This window comes from Antennarius striatus, chromosome 17, assembly GCF_040054535.1.
Source record: "Antennarius striatus isolate MH-2024 chromosome 17, ASM4005453v1, whole genome shotgun sequence".
In the NCBI taxonomy this organism is placed as follows: Eukaryota; Metazoa; Chordata; class Actinopteri; order Lophiiformes; family Antennariidae; genus Antennarius; species Antennarius striatus.
Genome location: NC_090792.1, coordinates 11,538,106 through 11,557,482, shown reverse-complemented (window position 1 = coordinate 11,557,482; position 19,377 = coordinate 11,538,106). Strand labels below are relative to the sequence as shown.

The 19,377-nt window shown below is 41.9% G+C and overlaps 1 protein-coding gene across 2 annotated transcripts in view; it reads right to left on the bottom strand.

Annotated features, from left to right (window-relative positions):
- mnat1 (MNAT1 component of CDK activating kinase) overlaps nt 1-19,377 on the bottom strand; it is a 34,580-nt gene that overhangs the window by 6,050 nt on the left and 9,153 nt on the right. For both annotated transcript variants that reach the window (XM_068338145.1, XM_068338147.1), the window contains 3 exons: nt 19,167-19,307; nt 17,935-18,066; nt 6,620-6,741 (listed from right to left, as the gene is read on the bottom strand). In XM_068338145.1, coding sequence (XP_068194246.1) covers nt 6,620-6,741; nt 17,935-18,066; nt 19,167-19,307 — 395 coding nt within the window. The remainder of the gene's footprint in view (nt 1-6,619; nt 6,742-17,934; nt 18,067-19,166; nt 19,308-19,377) is intronic.

Here is a 19,377-nt window from a genome sequence, read left to right as displayed (position 1 = left end):
CACCTGATGATTTTTACACGGTGACTCCCATTGGATTTCGGTTACGACACAATTATAATTAGAGAAAAGAGTTCCCTTTTTGATGATGTCTCCTTTACTGCCACCGACCTGCTTTGGCCTGGCCTGGTTGCATCAAAGGAGGACACTGTGGGTCCGTCTGGCACTGAGCCCACAGAGGGAAACAGTCACACTAAAAGCAGAACTCTTTCAGATGACTGGAATACACACGAGGCAAATGTTTCTTCTGCTCTGTCATTTTGTAATGTTCCCTCTGTTTCTACCCAATCTTTGTCAGAAATGATTCACCCACAACTAAAAAGCCTCCAGTCAAATACGGCCAATGCATATTTTGAGTCATACTTCAAGAGAAGATCAATATTTGCTCAGATCTGTGGGAGGGAAAACAATAGTGATCTGGCCTCCACCAGCACCGTCTGTTAATGGTCTGTTTACTGAGACAGACAGGATAATGGCCTGGGTGGGGGCTGGTGGAGAATCTGACAGTGGCCACACTCTTATTCAGTTTCTGATCTAGTTAGTAAGGAAGAGAGTATGCAGTCCACAGTACAAGAGCTGTGGGTCAAAGCAAGGTGGTGGCTGTGTGCTGTAAATAAAGATGGAGGGTGCAAGTTTGCAAGTCAAATAGTAAGACTAGAGCCTCCACAAATTTATAATGCGTGGGCTGTTTTTGGCTATGCAAATTTGAAATCTGTGAGTCCGTCCCATGCCTGCAGTCTGATTTGAAGACCTGAGCTATGGTAACACTTAGATGCACTGAAAAGACGTCTATAGTTACCAGCTATGCTGGATCTAGTAACCCCAGACATTGGCACGCGCAAAGACTGTGTTGTGTGGAAGAATGGAGGATATCAGATATCTGAGAAAGCAAGTTCAGTTTTAGGTCCTGGTTATAGTGGTGACCCATAAGCATTTGAATGTGAACCTGACCGTTATGCAAGAGTTAAATAAACCACTTCCCCATTCTGCAATGTCACAGAATACTTTAATTGAATGAATGAGTGAAATGTGCTTCTTCAGATTTGATCTAATTGTAAAAGTAAATCAAAGACTACTGCTCTTGGGGGAGTTCATGTGAGGTCAGGCCAACCGGCATCTCAGACTCCAGCTCATAACTTCAGCATCAAAGCTCTGTTTGTGTGAGAGAGTGTGTGGTGAGTACACGACTATTTGAGGCCAAGAATACCAGACCAGTCTCTCCAAGGTGCCATCATTCTGCTCCCGTCAGTCTTGGCACTCTGACATCCCAATGCTGCACCTCAGATCCTCCACGGTCAGTGACCTCTGATCCCTCCCCTGGCCCTTCCAGACCCATCAGGCCCATTAGATGGATATGCACCCTGCAGGGATCAGAGACACTAGGATGCATGGGAAAGCTGCTCATGGCACCTTTTTTAGAGCTGCATCTGGGGCTGCTCTTCTTCACAAATTGAGCGTACAAGAAGGAAATCATGGAAGGGGAAAGACGGAATAATGTGGACATATTTAAGAGTACTCTTTCTATCATTTTTTATTAGTTCTGCTAACTCCCACGGCCAAATTCAGGGTCAGTAGGCCAGAGCGAGACCGACGGGGCGTTTGGATCTGCAGTGAAAGAAACCAGGCAGAGAGAAGCTCGCAAAGCAAACTGCCAGGAACTGAGGGTGCTGTGATGGAACCACTGACAATTCTTGATATTGCCCTCCCACTAAAGCACTTAACATACAGTATAAGCCAACACACAAGAAAACAAACAAATAGACACATACGCCATTCACATAAATACACAGACGCCAAGGGATGCTTGGAAAGCTAAAGAACACAGGCAGCAGGAGCGCATCACTCAGAGACCCATTAACCCTTGGCTCCCAACCAGAACAGTGAGCGAGCGTCCTTGAGTCTGTGTGTGTGCACAAGTGATTTATGTATTACTTCTTCTGTGTATGTACATATGTCCATAAAAAGACTGAGTCGCTCGAAATGAAGCCTTGGGGGCACGTTCTGGGAGATTAAAACCATAGGGTGTGCCCTGTGTTCCAAAGCTTAAAAAAACACTACCCATTGCTAATTAAACCATCAGCTAGTCACTCGTTGTCTGTTTTGGTGAGGGAAAGTGCTCTGAGGACTCCTTCCCCATGCTGAGGAGAAGCATCCCCATGAGAGGAGCTCCAGACTAAACACTCATTCAGCTGCTCCCCTTTACTCCGCCAACAAAACGATGCTTGACAAGCACTTCCAACAAAAAACCTCACTTTTTCCACCAATTATAGAAAGCAATGCAGAGTGGGAGAGGATGCAAATCTATATAATATTATACACACTGGCATTTTGCAAAGCTTATTGAGAAACCCCTGTCAAAGAGAGAAGGGGTAATTTCAGGGTGACCTCTACCAACACAAACAACTGTTCTGGCTTGCTTTCATTGTCAGCACTTGAGGTCTGAGTAAAAATTTTCAATGCTCCACAGCCAATTTCTCTTTACCCCTATTTTTCCCGAAGTATGACTCGTTCTCGTCCAAGATCCCAGTTAGTCTTTCATCGCCTATGCAGGCAAAGGACAAAAAGTGTTATTGTAGAGAACAAACTCAGACCCAGATGCTCATCTGCACACTAAACAAAACAAAACAACCCCAGAACATATATTTTGCTTTCAAGCCATTAGTGTATCGGTGTACATAGGCCCTTGTGCCGAAACACAGACCTGTTTTGACTATAACGCAGACACGAATTCATTTGTCCATTCACTGGTGGTTTTGATGTATGCAAGTAGTTCCATGCAGTTAATGTCCATCAACAGGCGGAGAGTCTGAATATGAGGAGGTGGGAGTTAAATCGGTTATTGCCTCGGTCTGTGTGCTGGGATTTACATCACAGCCATGTCAACGTAAACATCATATGTTTCTGTTTGTGTCTCCAGACCAGTATTTACTTCCACTTTGATTCTGTTTATTAAAAATGTTTGCTCTGCGACATAAAAGCAAGGAGCAACAAAAAAAACTTCAGAGTAAAGGCTGACATGTTCCATTCATTATTACTCCTAATTCTTACTGATCCTGACTGGTTCTGGGTCTGCGTTACTCAACCAGATGGACACAGATATGCAGCCATATAGAAATTTTACACAGGTGGGGTCCCATGCATTGTGGCGAATCACACACACCTATGAACATCAGGGGAGGAGCGTTCAGTTATGTGTGTATGACGGCGTCTAGATGTTAAGGTGGAAGCTGAATGGGCATTTTTGGAGGCCTTTACTCTGCTCCAGTACTGAGCCAGCTGTCTTTAATATAAGAGCTCAGCTTAGCCCATATTTATTCAGGTACAGCTGACGGAGGGGGAGAGACAGTGAAAGAGGCGTGCCCCTTCTTTTTCCTGGCAGCCATGCAGCACTCCTGCGGTTTTTAGGGGGGCAAAGGGACAAGCTGAAAAAGACACAGACACTGAGACAGAGGGAGAAGGAGGGAAACACACAAGAAAAGAATGAGTTGAAATAAAAAATAACTAAAAAAAAAAAAAGCATAGCTCCAGTCAGCCCTATGTTGACTGGACATTCTGTGCAAAAGACCAGCCCCAGAGGCCCAAGGGCCACCGGGGAGGGGGTGTGTGAGCTCAACTCTTCAGTCTCCAGTTTTGATGGCTGTGTCCAAGACAAATCACCAGTGGTGCTGCTGTCACCATGGGCCTTGACCAAGACAAACAGCCGTATTTTAAAATAAGTACCTGCCCCCTTACAGCCTCTTTCACCTCATCCACACTCAGGCACATCCATGTCTCCTCACACGTTCGAGCATATTCCCCTCACAGGTCATAGGACTGGGGCTGGGGTCCAATGCTCCACACAGGGGACTCACTTCTCACATTCTCAAAGCTGTATGCCTTCTCTCGCTTTTGCACACACACTTGTGAATATTAACCACATCACAGTCATTCCATTGCAGCTAAGATGTTGGAACTGCAATAACAGGGGTGACTGTGAGTTTCTATGACACATTTTCTGGGCACTGTTTGAAATCTCTGTACATTGGAACATGAACTAAAACTCAAACTTAGCTGAAGTACAAACTGCCAACACTGCGGAAATGTCAGTACTATTCCTAGATTTTACTTCACAGCCTGTTGCATCTTGGGAGTTGTGGTTTGTCTGAATAGGCCCTTCTAAGACGCTGCCTGTGGCCTGCACAAGTAAGACTGGTGTTCCTTAAAGAACTCAACCTCATTTATCTCTATGGCAGTCACTTCGCTCCAACTTTGGTCCTCCTGGACCCTAAACTGCTGACACTGCCCCGCCATCCTCCCACCCAGCTATTCCTCCATCCACCGAGTTCCAGCATGCAGCAAAAATTGTGAGATGTGTTTCATCTGCATATTGATCGACCTGGCCATAAGAAGTAGGACCTCAGCACTTCACTGAATACATAATGTAAATAAGTACCAGTTATTCTGCTTAAACTCAAACCTTTAGGGAAAATTTTCACTTTAAGAAGGTGATTTTCCAAGTAATTAGAAGAATGTGATTGTGCAACAAAAGTCAATAACATGTTCCATCTGGAAAATAAAGTAAAGCAAACTAGTAATACTGCACCCTAAACCTGCTGACGTTACATTCAAATTTGTAAAAATCAGCTAATTGAAGGTTATTGTCTGGGTGAAGCAGTGCTGAAAGTCAATGAGCTGGCCCCAAAAGAAAAGAATATGACATGGTTTTGCTAGTCACCCAATAAAAGCAGGCTGTTCCTGGTGTGTGGGCAGACTTTAGTGCCAGCCAGTTACAGTGCAGAAGGTTGGGCGCTGGGATGCCTGATGGATAACTTAAATTGGTGAAGACTGGACCAATGGCGTCGTGTGGATTGATTGGCCCAAAGGGGCCAGCAGGAAAAGCACTTCCTGTGTGTGTTAATGGACGATCCAGCAGAAGCCCAGTGGTGGCTTGTGGCACAGTGATGATTGTTACTCTTTCCCTTTCTCTCTTTCACCCCTCCTCCTCCTCATTCGCTTTTTACTCTCCCCATTAATAAGAACAGAGTCAAGTGAGACGAGCCAGACTTCCCCAGCAGACAGACTTTCTTGCAGCTTTATAAACCCATTCCACAACCTTAAACCTTCTAAAGCCAGAGAGGCACAAAGATCTGCAGTAATCACTTAATTTGGCCATCCCTCAAAGAAGGTATTGTTTTTACCGACACTGATATACTTGCTTCTTGTTTTTTTTTCTAATTTTTGAATATTATTAAAATGGTTAAAGATAATATAAACAAAGATGAAGAAGAAAGTTCCTTTATTAGTCCCTCTGTGGAAAATTCTATGCACGCATGTGCGCACGCACACACACACGCACACACGCACGCACACACACACACACACGCAATAAGGTGAGAGATGGTGGTGGAGTGCAGGCGGCCACGTAGCAGCGCCCCAGCAGCAGCTTATGGGGTTTGGTGTCTTGCTAAAGGGAACCTCAGCAGTGCTCAGGAAGTGAACTGGCACCTCTTCAGGTACGAGTTCAGACTCCATACTTTGGTCCGCTCTGGTCTTTAACCGACCAGAGCTACTGCTGCCCCTATAATACATTTCAAGGTGCTTTTTTGTCAGGTAGAGTCTGTCCAAAGGGAAAATCCATTCAATTAGAATGGTGACCGGGATCAGTGTGAATCGCAAACAATGCTACAGACTTGCATCAAAAATCATAGTTTTATGTGCCAAATTTGATGTATCTTGAAAATTTATTGAGATAAAAACTGAAGAAGACCACCGTACACGCATTCCATTGGCTGACAGCATCCGGAAGTGCGCTATGTTCCGAGACTCACGGAACGCAGCCCAATCCGTGAAACACAAAAGTGCTTTAAACAGTCTATAAGCGTGTGGGAAAAGGTAATACAGATAGACGTTGGTTTAACATCAGTATGGGGAGGGTTAATAAATGTTTAAATTACCGTAAATAACAAAATAAATAGTTTGTCGCTAAATCGTGGAATTTTGTTTTTCACGGGTGGTCCTGGAACGCATTAACGAGGGATTACTGTGTATCCTTTAGATTAAAAAAAAACATGATTGAGGAACTGAATTTTCTTGGCAAACATTTACATACTATAATTGCAGTGTAATTAGTAACTTCACAATCATATGTTATTGTGGAGATCTTTTCCATTGGGTTCCTATTTTAAAGAAAAGTGAATCGTGAGTCAGACGATTTAGTATACTACATATAATTCATGTACTACTCTTACCTGATACTTTGTGCCAGTTCATTGTGGTCAGGCGAGCTTTTACCTGACATTATCTTAATATTTAAATGGAGCCTTTCTTTCAAGGAGTTTAAAAGTGAAAGCAACAATTCCTCATAAATTTGACAGAACTCAGTCAACAGTCTTTCAACTGCAACTTTTTTTTTAGAGGCTAGTTGAAAATACACATTACATATGAATTTCAAATTATGCACCTGTATTTGGCGATTCACTCTTTGTTTCGCTTTTGATCTTTGCTTACCGGTATCTTTGTTTTGCTATCAACTTGTCTCATCTCCAGGAAAAAATGAAAGTTGTACTTTATGGTTTGAAGGAAGTGAAAATCTTTTGGTTGGTCCTTGTTTCTGATGTATGTGTGGGATTGAGTGTATGTGTACCCAAGTCTGCCAAGCTGCTCCAGTTCAGGCGCTGGGGGTCCGTAGGTTTCAATTTGAAGTGGTTTGTAGTGGTACAGAACTTCTTCAATCTTGGGCAAAGGCTGAAGAGACACCGTCTGACGCTTAAAAAAACAAAAGCAGTGAGAGAAAGTTAGTTCATACAATGCAACACTGGAAATTATGCATATGAATGACATAAATGGAGACTAAAGTGCATTTTCTTCAACCATAAGTAAAAAATTTGGAAAATAGTTCAAAGTCAAACAAGTTCTTGACAAAGTGGTTTGGAAATAGGTCCTAAGTCTGACAACATTTTAGCTTACTTCAGGCACTTCTCTGGCGTAACCTAACTGGGACATAAACCGACCATGATTTAGAGGTTAGCAACATGCTAATTTTTGAACTGCCAGGCAGGAGGACTAGAGGAAGACCAAAGAGGAGGTTTATGGATGTAGTGAGAGAGGACATGAAGGTAGTTGGTGGGAGAGAAGAGGACGCAGACGACAGGTTTAGATGGAGGCAACTGATTCACTGTGGCGACCCCTGAAGGGAAAAGCCGAAAGGAAAAGAAGAACAACGGCTTTAATGAAACCATTTATAGACGAACAAACTGATAATGTAAAGGATGCCACAACCAATGTATCATTGGGTCTCTTCCAGTTACGGTGTCTTCAAAGCAAAACACCGAAATCTGTGGCTGACTTATAAAAAACCCATCTAGAACCAATGCACTTACACACTGCAACATCCCACGACACCTCTGAATTCAGAATTTTACCATGATCTACTTGTATAGGTCAAAGATCAAAGCTAGTGCTCTGACCTACTTTCATAGATCAAAGCCACTGCTTTGATCTGTAGTCTTACGCACACTGGCCTTCTCCCTCGTCTTTCTTTCTTATTCAGTTCCTGAGTGTACCAAAGTTGAAATTTGACCTTGACCTAGTTTTCTCAATGTCAAGGTCAAGGTCATCGTCTCATTTTTATCCCCTTTTGCCGTCCAAGTACTGTATTTTTTTGTTTCATCCTTCTATCTGCAACAGTGAAGATATTTGGTGGACTAACTAACGGACGGACATACGAGTGAATGAACAGACGGACGATCACGTTCACAATCACAATACATTACTGCTTTGAAGCGGGATGTAAGTAGAACTTAAAGTTGACAGTTTGGCTGGGCTATGCTAGTTCTTAATGCTTTTAACCATGATGATCGAGTAAGAAACTAGATACCTCTTAAAAACTGTGCAGAACTATTCAATTTGGGGCTCCGTCATCAAAGGGGAAATTCCACACAGTGTTTTCTCCAGCATTAAGTAATGATACTTAGAAGACGAGTCACCATCATGAAACAAGCCTGGAATTAAAAAGACGATGTCTGAATAAACACTGACTATTTTACAGAGGAGCAAAGGAACTTCGACAACGGAGAGATAAATAGATAAAGGAGAGAGCAAAGAAAATACTAGGGAACTATAAACACCAAAAAAATAAAGGGAGCTGATGAAACCAAACTAAACGAGTAACATGTGCCCTGTGGCCTCAGAGTGGCCGCCCTTACAGTTTGGCCCATAGAAGTACTCCCATGGGAAAATATAGGAACCAACACTGGACTGGTAGTTACAAAAAGCACTGTGTGATGTACACTGAGACAGCAAGAGATTCAAAGTTTCTTTGCCAAACAAAGTCATGGTATTTACTTAGACGGATACATAAAACAATAACAGCAAGTGCAAAAAACTTACCCTTCATTCTTATAATGTTTTGGGGTTGATTTAAGCTGTGTTATAAAATAATGCCATCTTCAGTATGTGTGCTCCCTTTCACAAAAATACTAATTTATTCTTAAATGCCACACATTACGCTATTACAATTTCCTCTGGGATTAATAAAGTATCTACATACAGTATCTGTCCATCTACACAACATGTAGTCTTAACATGATCGTTTTTCTGTGACAGTATCAGTAAAATGCTTGTAAAACAATACATCTCTTCATTTAAAATTTTTCCAAAAATATCACAGTCATGGCAAATCATTCCTCTGACAGTCACAAGGGGACCGGTGGAATAATTCACCATTGTCTTTTGCAATGATACAATGGCTGCCTAGCCTTGGACAAAAGACTGTTTAGGAGTCCAGCTAAGCTAATGATGATAAAACTAACATTGTCCATGTGGACAGGAATACTGCGGCCTCCAGCAAGACCTGTAGACCTGACGTACTCACACTGCCAAATGGTGTGTGAAAACTGGTTACAAACCCCGATTCCCCACATCTCAAACTTGTACTGGTGAAGCAGCCATTTTTATTTACCAAAATTAATCAGCCATATTTGTTGTGGCAGTATATATTACTCCATCTATATTACAGTGACACAGGATTTTATTCATATCACTAAATCCTGTTAAACCTCCAAAACAGAACAAGTCTGAACCTGCTGCATTGAGCAGTGGTGTATACATGAAAGTGGAGCTACAGTGATGAGAGCCAGTTTTCTCAGAAATGAAAATAAGAGTTGAATTCAAGCACACTACTTGTTGGCAGCATTACCTCATAACCAATATTATACCCAATTTGCTCATTTACGTAACTGACTTATTTATTGTATTATAATATATCAAATTCTATTAGTCACACTAGTGTTGCTCCTTGGATGTAAAGAATACCTTATCAATGTTTGGTCAAGTGTCATAACCAAAAACGTAAGTGGATAAAAAACATCTAATTAAAAAACGGATAAAAGAATTTTTTTTAAACCAGGTCATTGTCCATATATGCCATGTCTTTAAAGACTATTTTAATGATTTACCTTCAGGTAGTTGCATTTTTCTCCTTAAAGTACAAAACATTAGAGACATGCTTCTCTGTGGTTTTCACTCAACCTTTGACCCCAAGGTGCCAAGGATCCCCTTTGCTGTCCCATCCATTCATCCAACACAGCAGAGGCCCACCACAGGCTAATGAAACCCAGACCAACCATTGCAAGCCCAGTCACTCTGCCACACTTTCAGTCTTTACATTCATTTTCTTTCCAAATTTCAGCACTGTTCAACTCCCCTACTTCACCAATCAAAGAGACACACTGAGACACGGGGCTCAAAGGAGAAAGAGAAGAAAAGTCTACAGCAGTAGACAGGTAAAGAACAAAAGCAGCAAACTGCGAGATGAAGCTAAAAGACAGTAAATCACATTTTTAAGTGACAGAGCAGAATCAAATGCCAGTTCGGAGAATTCCTGTTGCATTCCTTTGAAAGGGCACCTTGAAAATTTGGCAGAGGCACATCATAATCAGCAAACACAGCATAAGACACACATACCAAAGAGGAGACATTTCTATTCTGAATATATTCATTAAAAAAATAATTAACTGATCATTTCAAGTATGTTTTAAGTGCCTCGATAGAAGACAAACTGTCTCCCTAATGATCTGACAGTACAGCACTGTACTGTAAGATCATTTCTGTCCTCAACCTAATAACTATGCTGTAAATTTGCCTTTTTCATGATTGAATTGCATCCTTTTAAAAGCTTGTGTGAACTACATAACATGAATGTTATTTTCTGAATGCTCTTGTGAAAAAATGCAACAAACAGGTTTAGAGAGGGGACCATGGATGGGCTCAGCAGAGCAGAGACAGCTTAGGAGCTGGGGTCCATTGCAACAACATCACTAAAACAGCCAACATAAACATCTGCTTTTAACATCACAGAGGCCCAATCCTACAACCTACACAACGTCATGCGTATCCTCTGGTACTTTCAAGTTTGTGTATAACCGGTATTAAATACTCAAATAATACCCAAGTGGCACTAAAATGAAACTCCAGGGAGCCATAAGTCTTAATAAAACCACAGGGATGGATGAATGAGGAAATCACCGTTGTGCCAAAGGGAGTCAACTCCTTCTCAGAGTCTCATCATCCTTCTTCTACCTGAGGTTCAGATGGAGCTATTGTAACTTAATACACCAACTCCAAGTTCTACACATGGAACCACTGTAAACTTCAAAACCATTCAGGGGTTCATGATGCCCTGTTGTGTTTTCTTTTTTAACTCTGGTGTCTGTATTTTAACTCTGGTGCTCTTGCATTCCGACAGAACATGTTGAATTTTTAAAAATAATTTTTGAAACTCAGATTTATTGTAATAAATGCATCCAATCATTAGTCCAGCTATGGTTTCTGTGCCCTTGCTATCTGTAGTCCAAAGATATTGCTGCTTGAGCAAAGAAGAGGTCTTATCCTAATTCACCATGCCAATTTTGTGCTCAAGCCCATTGGTGGACATCTATGAGTCAGCACTAAGAATGCCACTAGAAATGTGTACCACACAGACATACACAGAAACTGCTCGATCATCAGCCCTCTCCAGGACCTCTGCATCTCCTAACTGTGCAGCTCAGCAGGACACATCAAGGTCACTTAGAGACTAACCTCTTTATCAGCACCTTCCCATTACATCCACTGAGATGCACTTGCTGGATCGCAAATGCTTTGGGTAGCTACAGCTAAGGAGGAGGCCCAAACAATTAATCCACCAAGTGATAATGAGAACAGTGGAAAGGTAAACAGTGGTCATGATTATATTGATCATACAGTTAATGAGCTGAGTTAAGGGCCAGCCTAGTGTCATCCCATCCACAGCCCTCACTTCCTCCCTCTGTCCTGGCATTGCCAGTAATTCTGCGTGGATAAAGAGATTTGGGCTGCCCACTGGCCAACTAAGAAGCAAGTAGGAAGTGTAAAAGCTGCTGCCCACACAGTGACTCCCCTTGCCTTACATGTTAAAAATAACTGCCTCACCAGTGGCAGCTGTCCCGGTGCAAAGCCCCTAAAGCTGACAACTCCTTTTTCTGCTGGGTTGGCCTGGCCCACCCTGGCCTACCCATGGGCAAGGGTTACTGAGGCCAGGGTTGGCCTGGCCCACCCTGGCCTACCCATGGGCAAGGGTTACTGAGGCCAAACTTGACAGGGTTGGGCAAAGGCAGAGGCAGAAGTGTGAATACCCACATGTGTCGATGCCAATCAGGGTTGATCACTGTCTTTAACCTATGAGCTCACGGTCTTTCCCAAAATCCCTCCAGCTATCAAACTACTGCGAGAAATCCAATGAATAAAGTTAAAAAAAACTGTAGTCCCAATCATGAGTTTCTGAGTGCATCATACATCAAAATATATAAACAATAACACATTTAGAAAAACTGTACCTCCACCAAGAGCACGTTTTGCACAATGTTTCATGAACATCAATAAGGAAACTGAAAACAACAAAGGAGACAGTGAAAGCGTGAGTGGGGGTTGAGGGAGAACAGAGTGACAACGTCCCAGGAAAAACAGGTTTCGCCAGTCTGCCAAACTTCAGGCTGACAAGTCTGTCTACCAAGCAGAGGTCACTGTTGAGGACGGCTTCACCAAGTAAATCAGGCCTGAGCAAACAAGTTCACAGCATAAGTGTGCATGTTTGTGTGCGAGTACGCAACTGTGTCAGTATTTTCTGCAGTAGTCAAATTCCTTAAGCGTAGAATAGACTAACGCCAGAGGAACGAGGGGTTATTTCAGCCAGCAACACATCTGTGTTTAGGGATAAACTTTCCACCCCCATTTGCCTATGAGAGTGGCACTTTGTTTATGTGTGCCTCCTGCTTTCAGTAGGTGCCCATGCCAGTTTTGTCAGGTATGTCAGCTGCTACTGTGACCTCTGAGCAGAGGATTGGAGCCCAGGAGTGTTGGAACCTTAGACTTTTCATTTAAGAAGGTGCTGAAAGCTGCTCCAAGGTAGAGAGATTCCCTATCGGTCAACTTGGACTGGGACACAGCAGCAGCTGAGAACAATGTCCAAACTCATTCAGCCCTTCACAAGAAAATTCAATGCCTTAACACAAACAAATAAATCAACTACGCAAAATTGGCATCAGGAATAATTATAACAGAACTAATCATGATATTCTTCATGCTTAAATAAAACTAATCTCATATCTTTGTTTTGCTCTGAGCAGGTGCCAACCTTTTTGTCATTAGGCTTGGCAGTGGGACTGGTCTTGTGTGTCAGACAACAAGCAACCTGTTTAAACAGTGAATAGTTGCCTCCCCGCCACAGAGTCTCTTTTGATATCAGTGGACATCGTGTTTTAGAAAGAGACTTTATTCTTCAAAGGATGTTTACTCAGACAGGATAAGAGGAGTGTGCTTTCACATATGTCTGTGTGCGTGCAAGCAACCGTACACGGTATGTGTCTAGGTTCAATAGAACATCTACAAAGCAATGGATTAGTGAGTGATCCAAGACCATTCCTGAGGCAAGACCAGGCCCATCCCACCTCCCATCACACCTGGACCAGAGCAACTTTCCCTCAGGATCAGTGAATTTCCTCGAGCATCCATTTGAGAACATGTTAACACGCAACCAGAGTAATTAAGATCCGTGTTGGAGTCCCCTTCACCTACTCCTGGGAAATGACCTCAGGTTAAGTATAGTGCCAGAATGGTGGGGATGTTCCCTTGCATGACTCCAGTAAACAACATTACACAGTGGGAGGCAACATTGGATCACTCACTAAATAAAGACTGGAGTCATTAGGAGGCTTGAGGAAGAATTGGCATCCTCACGTTCTATGTATCAGGCGGCTCAAAGTAAGCCAGATATGTAATTCCAAAAACGCCCGCCACCCTCGGCCACCTTGGCCGAGGGTGAAGCAGCTGGTCAAAGCATGGGCCAGGTACTGGGAGTGGGCTGGGGTTGGGGGAACATGAATGTCTGATCCATGACTGGTGAACTCGGACATCACCCAAAACATCCAGATGTAAAAACAAGGGGTCATGAATTAGCCTCCTGTTCATTCATCACTGTCACAATCAAACAGATTCTCCTTGTATTTGTTCCACAAGAAAGCAAAGGAAACTTGGGTTTTTACTCATGTTATTGTTGAGTGTCCAGTTATCTTACAAAAATAAACCCAATATTTTTTGTAATACTCATCGTAATTTCCCAACACATGAAAAAAAAACATGTAAACAATCAATGTCAGATAAAAAATAAAGAAAATAATGTAATTTGGATTTGGTAAAACTATTGAATACTTGGCAGTTCACTTTTAGATTACATCATTAAATGATATTATAGTCACTGCAGAAGGGAAGCAGCCATGAGCTGATAGGCATTTCGGGAATATGTTGTCATCTTTAGAAATGTTTTTTTACTTTCATGCCAATTGCTAAAATGATTTAATCAAGTTATTCACAATACGCTGATTAATTGTATGTTTGTGAGTGAATGTATGTATGTGTATGTATTTGTGTGTATGTACTGTATGTGTGTGTGTATTAATACGTACACACTTTGAGGGAAGTTGAAACAAATACATGTATTAAGTAAGAAACACATAGTTATTAACATCTCAAAATTGAAGCTATCTTTGGCTTGGTAAAAAGCAATGGTCATCATAAATTGACTACTATATTCATAAGAGGATATGATTATTCCCATGTCTGCATGCCCTGCGTGACTTTAGTGTTCAGTGTTTCTAATGTTGCCAGTCTCTCAGATTGAAGTGAGGTTACAGTAATGTGGTCCTCTACCGTGCTACTATTGACAGCATAGACAATTCACCACAGTGGGAAACAAGACACCCTATTCTGTATCTGACTGGTTTGTGCTTGCAGCATTGGTGTATTTGGGTTATTAAGGTTTAGGCATGAGGGGATGGGACTGCTTGTGGTCAGGGTAAAAGTAACAGACTACGCCAGACAGAGGTGGAGTTGGGCACGTCGTGGCATCAACATTCGCAGCCATCTGAGCTGGAATTATGATGAAATTTGGCAAAATATTTATGTTTATGCTTAATGTAAAAAAAAAAATACAATGGCTCAAGTATCCAAATTTATGAGTTAAATTTATGAGTTAAATGCATTTATGAGTTAATATTTCCAGACAGATTTTACATTTACCTCCCTGAATTTGTGCTGAAGAAAATCAGAAAGCCTGTGGGTAACAGGGACCCCAACCGAGCAGATAAACAAATTCAAGCAATCTGCAGGAATCCGGCACTCTGTGTTGAAACCCCACCAAATCAAACAAAAGTGATTCTTAAGGAATCTGAAGTGAAGGAAAATCCAAACCCAAATGTTCCCCTGACTCTAGTTTCTCAGTCCAAAACACAGCAGACACATGGTAAAAAAGCTATACTCCACCAACGGGAGCTCAAGGACGAGGGAATGAAGAGAATGAGAAGAAAGAGGCATGAGGGAAAAAAGCCACAAAAGAGGCCAAAAGCAACAAAACCATGAGGTTCATCTCCATCAGCAAGTTTAACTTCATGCAGTATATCAAGGGGGTGACATTCAGAGCACCTCATCCTCCATATATATCAATTCATTGCTTTTCCCACTGGAGAGGATGATACAGTTATCTATTTGTGGATTGTCACTATATCACATGATTTATGCTTGTAATATTTATTTTAAAGTTGTTTCAAATTGGTTTACACACACACACACACACACACACACACACACACACACAAACACACACACACAGTTTAAAAATTTGGGGTCACTTAGAAATGTTGTCAAAGAAAGGCAATCTTTCTTTTCAATGAAGATAACTTTAAACTAATCACACTATACATTACTAATGTGGTAAATGACCATTATAGCAGTAAATGGTGTTTTGGTGCAATATCTACATAAGTATTTAAAGGCCCATTTCCAGTAACAGTCACTTCAGTTTTCTAATGGGACAATGTGCTTGCTCATGGCATCAGAAGGCTAACCGATGATTAGACAATCATTTTGCAATCATGTTAGCACAGCTGAAACAGTTTAACTGGTCAGAGAAGCCCTACCTAAGACTGGCTAAAGATTAATATGGGCAAAAGAAGACAGACATTGGAAAGAGGAAGATTTGAAAAAGTGTTACGGACATACAAACTGAAGTCTGGGATGTTTGGATCATATAGAAACATCTGTGAGACGCAGGTGTAACGTGATGGTCTGGGGTTGCTTTGGTATTGATAAGGTGGGAGATTTGTTCAGGGTAAAAGGGATTTTTAATAAGGAAGGCTATCATTTCATTTTACAACGGCATGCCATACCCTGTGGACAGTGGTTGATTGGAACCAATTTCATCCTACAACAGGACGATGACCCAAAGTAGACCTCCAAATTGTGCAAGAAATATTTAGAGAAGAAGCAGGCAGCTAGTGTTCTATCTGTAAAGGAGTGGCCAGTGCAGTCACCATATCTAAACCCCATTGAGCTGTTGTAGGAGCAGCTTGACTGTATGTTACGCAAGAAGTGCCCATCAAGCCAATCCAACTTGTGTGTGTGTGTGGGGGGGGGGTCTTCCAGAAACGTGAGGTGAAATTTTTCCAGATTACCTTAACAAATTAAGGCCAGAATGCCAAAGGTCTGCAATGCTGTAACTGCTGCAAATGGAGGATTGTTTGGCAAAAGCAAAGTTTGAAAAAAGAATTCAAATACAAATCATTATTCCTAATCTTATCAATGTCTTGACTGTATTTTCTTTTCATTTTATAACTCATGGTATTAAATAAAAATGCAATCTTTCATGGAAAACACAAAATTGTCTGGGTGACCCCAAACTTTTGAACGGTAGAGTATATATATCTGTGTGTGTGTGTGTGTGTGTGTGTGTGTGTGTGTGTGTGTGTGTGCGTGCGTGCGTGCGTGCGTGCGTGTGTGTATCACTGGGATATGTACACATATGGTACATATACTGTATATACACATGTGTATATACATATATATGTGTATATATATGTGTGTATAGATGTATGCGTGTGTATGTCATATATACAGACAAACAGATCTAAAAAGGATAACCCTAAAATGCAACTGTCCTGTATTGTGCCCGTCCAAATGGCAGTTCTATTTCCTATTCTATTATGTTCATTACTATGTCCAGCATTAATTCCAACTTGAGCCTAGGTAAGTACGAAGCAGATAACTCTCCCACGCATCACTGAGCTGTAATAAGACAACCGTGCCTCATGAGAGCTGAAGGGGAGGGGTGGGGGTGATGACACAGCCTATCTCATCACAGTAAAATGAAAATAAACGACTGAAAACCTGAACAACAGCCAAAAGGTAGGTCCCTCCAGACATGTGGAGCACAATGCTGCAAGCAGCCAGAGCCTCGAGCCCACATGCTCTCTGTGGGTCCCACCATTCCCCCAAAGGAATGTGACGACAAGACTGAAGGGGTGAGGGCTTGTTCACATACTGAGGAAGCCCCGGACACAGAGGAACATCATCCCTTTGAAGGTCTGGATTGTTGTCATCACTCCACTGTCAACAAGCATGCCACATAAAGTTTAAATTAGCACTGAACTACACTCACACTGAGGCCTTGACTGTTAAGACCCACCTAACCACCATTGCACTGAGGTATAGTGTACAACCTCGGGACTTCTGAGCACAGGCTCATTGTAAATATAGTAGCTATTAGTAATTTATGGTATGTATAGCCTCTTCAAGTCTTCAGATTACACAGCGCTCACTTTGCTTTAATTCGAAGCAGGAAAGCCCAGTCTGACAGGATATGCTAAAAAAAACCACGTGGATGCTGTGAGGGAGGGTACAAACACAGAGAGATTGAAGATAAACAAACAACAAACAAAACAAAACAAGAATCATTTGGGATTCCCAGCAGATGTCTACTCAATATTTTTGCAGTTAACTCACAATAGTTTTGGAATTTAAAAAAAAAAGTTTGGAATTGCCCTTTCTGGGATTAATAAAGGAACAGTTTAACAGCCACAGTGGAAAAAACAACAACAACAACAATAATAATAATACTATTAAAGTCATAGCAAATTCCAAGAGATTTAAAATCTACCTCACCTCAATGTGCAGCTTTACCAGATTATTCATGACCCTTATGACGTTATCATGGACAACTCTTAGATAAATATTTATTTTCTTGACATTTTGCTCAATTATGTTTTTATACTAAATGCTGTGTGTTTGGGGAATTTCTTTTGCCATTTTAGATCTCGATGCTGAAACTACAAGTGACCATCCAAAACCTGGTTGGCAAACAAACGGAAGAAAATATGTAACACAGTTTAAGCATGGCTGTTGACAGCTCAACAATGGCTATTACTTCTTGAAACAAGTGTAGTATTACAAAGGATTTTTGCATCACGGCCATGAGAGAAAATAACTTTTCAACTAGCACAGACTATCTACATTACTGGCTTGTCAGATTACAAAACCCACAAACTCAGGATCATGAAAGGAAAGAGACACAGTCACTCTGAAATAAAAAAGTACTACCTTAAGTGTTGAACTCACCATGTGGATTCCAGTAGAAAACAGATTTGTAGGTTTGACCACCTGTTTCTGCTGCTCTATTTGTGTCTCCAGCTCGGCGGCACGGACCTTGTGTTGGGCGAGCAGGATGGTGGCAGGAAGCTGAGAGTTCTCCTTCAGAGACAAACAGCATTTGGAATTTATGAGAATGTAATGTCAGGTGCATTTGCAGAAATGTTTCATCAGCACCAGTTAAGCTGAGCAAAAACAGCTTTGCACCTGTAAATGATTAAACCTTTTCAATTTGTGACAGATATATCAGATATGATCCGAATAAATATGTGCCGACCCAGATGACCATCTAAATATGGTGTCTCAAGGCTAGTCACCACATTATTGATTCAAGCCACATTTTAAAAAAGAAAAAAAGAAAAAACGTGGCACTGCAGGGGACACTGCCTCAAGTGCACTGCGCCGCCTTCACCTCCATTAAATGCAAGGTCGGACGTTTCAATTTCTCTGGTGGAGTGTTGCCAACCAGAGGTCTAACAGCACAAGCTTGGATATGTCGTGCACTGACAAGGTAGGACATTTTTGAGGGAGGGAGCAATAGTAGGACAGACAAGAGGTGTCTTAGCATTTAACAACAACCAGAAGAAAGAGATTATACTGCCAGTACTAAGTCCTGGTCTGATGGCAAAATTTACCACTTTCATATTAAAAAATATTGAATTATTTTCCACTTAGGCACTGGACAATTGTTAACAGTTGGATAGAATGATAGCTACCGTATATCCTGCTGTATTATGTGCTGACTCTACATGTATGAGCTTTGATCAAGGGTCAGAACAGTGATCAGAAGGGCACACAGATGTCAGCGATCGGGACAGTTCCTTGAGGGGGGTAGAGAACTGATCTCTTCTGCCTACTGTCAACAGGTCCTGCGCCTTAAACAAACAAACACACAGCTTAACTTGCTATCTGACTGGTCCCTCAACAGGCCTCCCTGCAGGAACAATCACTTCCAAAGCCTGCAGCTCAACACAATGGAGCCAAAAGGCTTTGGAATCACAGAATGAGAACAATGCAGCTCGCAGCACAATGACTGGTAATAATCTCTTAATGATCTCACTGCAATGAACCCTCAAGCTAAATGAGTGTGTGGGTCTTTGTCTGCATGTGCCAGGCATCTGTAATAATGTGATTGCTTTTTATTTCACTGGACTGCAGAGGTAAGTTGTCAAAAACACACATACAATACTTGTGTTTCTTACCAGTTCATCTAGCAGAGTCTGCTTGTTCTTCCTCTTGGCCTGTAGCTGCCTTTGCTCCTCCTGCAGCACCTCCAGTCTCCGCTGCTCACTGCCCTGCTGCTCTAGCAACAGCAGTTCCTCCAGCTCCTCCTGCTCTCGTGTCTGAGGAGTGAGGAATAGAAAGGGAACACACAAATGGAGAATCACCCCAGTGAGGTCAGATTGGACATGA